General features: G+C 51.3%; 1 protein-coding gene across 1 annotated transcript in view; it reads right to left on the bottom strand.

Moving 5' to 3' along the window:
• Positions 1-225: 225 nt before the first annotated feature.
• Positions 226-6,033, bottom strand: part of LOC311364260 (NBAS subunit of NRZ tethering complex-like) — a gene marked incomplete at its 3' end in the record, with an annotated part of 28,178 nt that continues 22,370 nt past the window's right edge. The window contains exons 4-6 of the mRNA XM_084484256.1: positions 3,035-3,182; positions 631-762; positions 226-240 (exon numbers count right to left, since the gene is read on the bottom strand). Of these exons, the coding sequence (XP_084340382.1) occupies positions 226-240; positions 631-762; positions 3,035-3,182 (295 nt within the window). The remainder of the gene's footprint in view (positions 241-630; positions 763-3,034; positions 3,183-6,033) is intronic.

Below are 6,033 nucleotides of genomic sequence, written 5' to 3'. Positions count from 1 at the left end.
AGACTGAAGCCCCCCTTCCACCCCCGGGGGTAATTTCCCCGGAAATCTCCCTTGTTTCCTCAGCTCTTAAACACTCACATACAAGTGTAAATATAATTCAAACCATTGGCAGCCGACGGGTCGATTGCGCCGACGGTATAAATAAATGTTGCATTGCAAATACCCATGAAAGAACAAAAGCTAAAGAAAAGCTGTGTGATTCCTTGCTGGATACGTTTCATGCTACTAGGCCTGGATAGTCTAGTGCGGTGCGAGGGGGAGGGGTGGTGTAGGATAATGTGGTCTGTGTCCATTCCAACTACCAGTTGGAGAGTTCTGGGTTCTGGACAATTCGCCGTCAATCGCTTTGGATGAAAGCAACTGCTTTTATCCAAAGCGATCAAATACGTCACAACGAAAATAGTTTAAAAGATAATGAGGCCGTGTGTGCTTTGATTGTGTGGACAGGGTTGCAGTGGCAGTGTGTGTGTGTCTGTATGTGTCTGTTTGTGTGCGCGCTCTGTGTGTGTGTACGTGCGTGCGTGCGTGCGTGTGCGTGCATGCGTCTATGTGTGTATGCGTGTGTCTGTGTGTGTGTTTGTGTGTGCGTGTGTGTGTGTGCCTGCGTGCCTGCGTGTGTGCTGCGCCCACCTCGCTCATGCTGTTGATCTGGTCCTGGGTCAGCTGCAGCAGCCCCGCGTCGCCGCTCTCCGCCATGAGCTTGAGAGCCGGCTGCTGGAGGCCCGTCTGGCCCTGGAGCTCCGCCGCCATGTGGCCCACACACTGGGGAGGGGTGTGGAGGGTGTGGGTGTGGAGGGGCGGGGAGCGGGGTGGAGGGGTGGAGGACAGAGGGGTGGAGGGGTGTGGGGGATGGGGAGCGGGGTGGAGGGGTGTGAGGGACGGGGAGAGGGGTGGGGGGGACGGGGAGCGGGGTGGAGGGGTGGAGGACAGAGGGGTGGAGGGGTGTGGGGGGCGGGGAGCGGGGTGGAGGGGTGTGAGGACAGAGGGGTGGAGGGGTGTGGGGGACGGGGAGTGAGGTGGAGGGGTGTGGGGGACGGGGAGCGGGGTGGAGGGGTGGAGGACAGAGGGCACAGGGACGGAGGGGTGGAGGACAGAGGGGTGGAGGGGTGTGGGGGATGGGGAGCGGGGTGGAGGGGTGTGAGGGACGGGGAGAGGGGTGGAGGGGTGGGGGGGACGGGGAGCGGGGTGGAGGGGTGGAGGACAGAGGGGTGGAGGGGTGTGGGGGGCGGGGAGCGGGGTGGAGGGGTGTGAGGACAGAGGGGTGGAGGGGTGTGGGGGACGGGGAGTGAGGTGGAGGGGTGGAGGACAGAGGGCACAGGGACAGAGGGGTGGAGGACAGAGGGGTGGAGGACAGAGGGGTGGAGGACAGAGGGGTGGAGGACGGAGGGGTGGAGGACAGAGGGGTGGAGGGATGGAGGACAGAGGGCACGGGGACAGAGGGGTGGAGGACGGAGGGGTAGGGGATGGAGGGGTGGAGGACAGAGGGTTGGAGGATGGAGGGGTGGAGGGGACGGAGGGGTGGAGGGGACAGAGGTGATGGAGGGGAAATAGAGGGACGGAGGAGATGGGGGGGGGGGGACATTTGAGAGAAGAAGACAAAAGATGTTGAAAGTGTTCAAAAAAAGAAGTAGTGGAAGCCAGAACAATAGGGGGAGGGGAGGGGGGGTGGGCGGAGCGGGGGGGGGGGGGGAGGAGAGTGAGCAAAGAACAGTCAGTGAAGGTTAATCGATGTGCGCACGCTGGCACACTGCTTTAAGGAGGGTAGAGGTGCACGTGCGTACACACCCGCTCCGATATACATTGACACACAAAACGGGCAACATACATACACACACACACTTTGTCGTCGGGCGCACTACTCCACTGTAATATATGGACACCGTAAAACAATTCCCCGCTCCCGCATGCTTCGGCGGGCTTCATCGCCGCAGGATTAAAAATCAAGCTGTTCAGGCCAGAGTAAAAGCCACCGCCACTGCCACCTCCCTCCCCTCTCCCCCACCCCCCAACCTCACCCCTTGCCCCTCCCTCAACCACCCCCAACCACCCCCCACGCCAATATTACAATATTAGACAGCCACACAGAGACAGCCCGATTCACTCTGAATTGCATTAGAGCTAAACTAATATCCCAGTCAGCCGGCGCAAGACATACAGAACGGCATCGGGGCTTACCACTTATAGCGCCTCGGCGCGGCATGAATAGCATTAGGTATCAAAGAGCGGTGAGCGTCCAAACTACATCGCTGGAGGCTTTGAGCTGATGCAAACTCATTTCTATGGGTTACAAGCTTAATAGCTTCGGGTTTTCCGTATTGGATACTGGGCGGGCGCAAGTGGGCCTCCGGGCTGAGGTTATATTATTGAAATGCGGACAGGCAAAGTCTGGGATATTCTTGAAAAAAAAAAAAAAAAAAGGGAATTATAATAAAAAAAAAAAGTAATAGAGCAGGAGCCGGGGCTGGCATTGACTTCAAGCGACATCTCATTGCCTGCAAAATATCCATATTCATTTTCCACCTTCACTGTGCTCAGTGTGACTTTGTTTCAACTCCTCACATTAGCATTCCCCTCAAGCGAGTGGTCCCAGATTTTAACACCCGTTTTTCATTCCCTCACGAACTTTGAGCTTCTCTTAAAGTACGGTGTAGCACAAACGTCATAGTTTTTGCCCCATATTTCACATTGTTTTCAAATTTTGAACGCATTATGGAAACACATCAAGATTACTTTTTACACCCCTCACTGCACATCCATTTGGAAGACTGGGCTCAGACGTCAAACCATGTGGAGAATGTATAAAGTACGCTTTAATCCCTCGCTCGCACGCAGACATCAAAGAATGGAATGGAGCCACCCCCTGCACACTCAGACACACACACACACACAGGGACCCACATATTTTAACGCATGCACACACACACACACACACACACCTAGACACACCTGCTCACACACACACACCCACCCACCCACCCACCCACCCACCCACACACGCACGCACGCACACACACACGCACGCACGGGGCAGTACCTTTGCAGGCAGCTTGTGCTTGGTCCTGTAGAGGGATCGGACCATGGACAGGACCTCCTGACCCAGGTCCACCTGCACCTCCGGGCTCTGGGCCAGCGCCAGAAGCGCTGAGCTCAGGACCACCCAGGGGTTACGCTCCGTGCCCGCCCTGTGGACACACGGCGCTGCCATGAGGGGGTGTGTGTGTGTGAGGGTGTGTGTGTGTGTGTGTGTGTGTGTGTGTCTTTGTATGCGTTTGCGTAGGTCTGTGCATGTGAATGTAAGGGTGTATGCGTGTGTAATCGATCTACAGAAAACTTGATGGAAAACGAATGTGGGGATCACAATCAGAATGCTCTTTTGTGTTTCTGCTTATGCGTGACACAGTACTTCCCTTCCCATAACGGCGATGTGATTGCGTTGTAATCGAAGAAGTCAATAGAAAGTGGAACTTTTGTAACAGATGCATTAGCCTCATCTCAGGATGGGACTCTCAAGAATATTTCATTAGATATATTCCCAGCTCTAGGCCCACACTAATTGTGTTGCACTCCTAAACTCCCCCGAAACATGGCCTTTTCTATGCTACCGTAAACACACAAGAGGCAGGCAAGGACCAGAGGTGAAATGTTGACATTCAAAAGACAAACATACTGTACAGATAAGGTACACAGGAAATTGTTTGCCGGCACTGTCAAAAACAAAGCGCGACCGCAGCGAGAACAACAATGTTCACAAAATAGGAGTAGGGCCGTCCCGGCGTCGCATCGCATGCCTGCTCCAGACTTACAAGGAGTAGAAGCACTTAGGAGATACCAGAACAGGAGGAATTGTTTTTTAGGGCTGCGCATTTCAAGCAGACGCAGGCCGGGTTTGACAAGGGAACGTGGAGATGCGCCGTTTGCCTATAAACGCATGGAGTTAATATTAAACATCTAAGTGATGGATAATAGCCCCCTCTCTCTGTGCTAGGAGGCAGCTGCCAGCGGTGACTTGTGAGACTTGGCTTCTACGGTTCCCCTAAGAGCCTTACTTAGACTTCTTGCGAAAGATTATGCCCCTACGAAGGCCCGAAAAGCAGTGAGAACACAATGGGTCTTTATTAATTCATGCTAATAAATCCTGCATGCAAACTGTAATTGATCTGTCAGGGAAAAACCAAAACAACAACCCCAAAAAAAAGCTAATTGGGATGAGGTTGAGGATGAGGTTGAAGGACTTGAGGAAGTAGTTGACCAAATTTGGCTTAATACCTTTGTTTTTTGGAAACCTTGATAATTAGTTCTTGTGTTGAAAGGGAATGCACTACAAGGCAAACTGTCCTTTTTAAATGTTTAGTTTAATTATGTCCCTGCACTCCTTTAAAGGTTCTGACCGGAGACTGTGAGGATAAGGCAATAGACCACCAAAGTGTAAAGTACTTTTCCAACCCAAAATAAGATGCCAAATCCATCACTGGCCAGACTAATAGAAAATCCACAGGGGCATAAAATAATTGCCTAAAACTATACTTAAAATATTCAACACTTTCTATACCGCTTAAAATATTTAGTTTTAATAGGATTTGTTTAATATATTACTAAAGCAAGGAAAATTTTGCAAAGTTTCAATCGAAGATTGATGAAAATCTCTAGGATTTGTTGGCATAAAACTTTGGGCAGACTTTGAGCCCTCCTAGTTTTGTGTGGCTGGTTGATAAGAAATTTAATGCAATGTAAAATAGAAGATGTTTACCCTGTGGTGTATGAGTAATTAATTGGGTAAGACAGAATAATTTATAGACACAATGCAATCAACTGGAATAGACCAGTAAGCTTCCAAATAGAAACAATGTTTTTGTTGTTTCTGTTGACGCAGACCCTGATCTTTCACACCGCTGAACAACACAAAGACAAACCGACTCCACGGGGTCTGGTCACATGATCTAAAGCACATTAGCAGCTGTCGACTGTGTGTGAGCAGAGTGGCTTATTCTCTCCTTCTAATCCAATTCTTCCTATTTACTATAATAAGCTCTCAATGTGTCCAAGAGAAGGATAATAAATATAAAATCTGGATTTCTTTGTGTCGGCTTTCACCCCTATCCCTTGCCCAACCACCACAGAGACTCTGTTAAGATACAAGGCAATATCCCTTGAATTAGACTCCGCCCATCTCTGGCGTTATTAGTCGTGGAGCCCTCGCTCAGAAGCTAGCACTACTGACTCATTAGTGGTCCGTTTCAAAGACCATCAATGGAACGTTGGATCAACATCACAAGCTATGAGTTCAGAGCAGCGGACAAAAAGAGTGTGATGACTTTATCCTTGAGAATCACGTGATGTTGTTTTACAAGCTAAAAGATTGTTGTCAGTCCCACCGTTTGAAAGGCATTTCAATGATTGTAAAGCCTGTTGTCTAACTGAGTCCCAGCCGAAAAGTACTAAAGCTGTTACCCAACGTCCACAGCCTACCTTAGCCTCATTGTGCAGGGTGGGCCTAACTCTCTACCTGCCCCCTCAAAAAGACCTGGATTCACTGTGTGTGGCTTTGGCTAAAAGCTGCTAAAAGTCTGCTAGATGACTAAAGAGTAAATAGCAAATACACACAGCGATGGTGCCAAGTAAGAAGGTGGACAAGGAAGGAGCAGCAAAGGGCAGGTGGGGGGGGTGTGGGAGGTTAATCTGACGTGTCCTCTTTGCCCACAACTTGGGAACCTATTTCTTGGACTCAAGTCTGCGGCGGCTCGGACACGCTTCACCTCCCGCGACTACAGAGTGTCATGTCCCTCGTCCTCGTCTGAGAAACCAGGGGCATATGGGAGCAGGGAAGTGTCCATTTTAGGGCTGCTTGCCTCCCCCATCTGTCTCATCAGCGGGGAGGGGGGGGGTTGGAAGAGGAAGGGGGGGAGCTGGGACATCGCTGTGTTCCGTGCGAGAGCCAAATCTGCCGTAAAAGTCAGGCGTGAGTCATCGCCGAGCACGTCACGACTTCAGCCTTCGAGGTTGTGATGTTTCTGCAGGGAAGGGCACGCACGCACG

Source organism: Micromesistius poutassou (assembly GCF_964030765.1).
Source record: "Micromesistius poutassou genome assembly, chromosome: 19".
Lineage (NCBI taxonomy): Eukaryota > Metazoa > Chordata > Actinopteri > Gadiformes > Gadidae > Micromesistius > Micromesistius poutassou.
The sequence above is the reverse complement of the archived record's forward strand: the minus strand, read 5'-3'. Positions and strand labels throughout refer to the sequence as shown.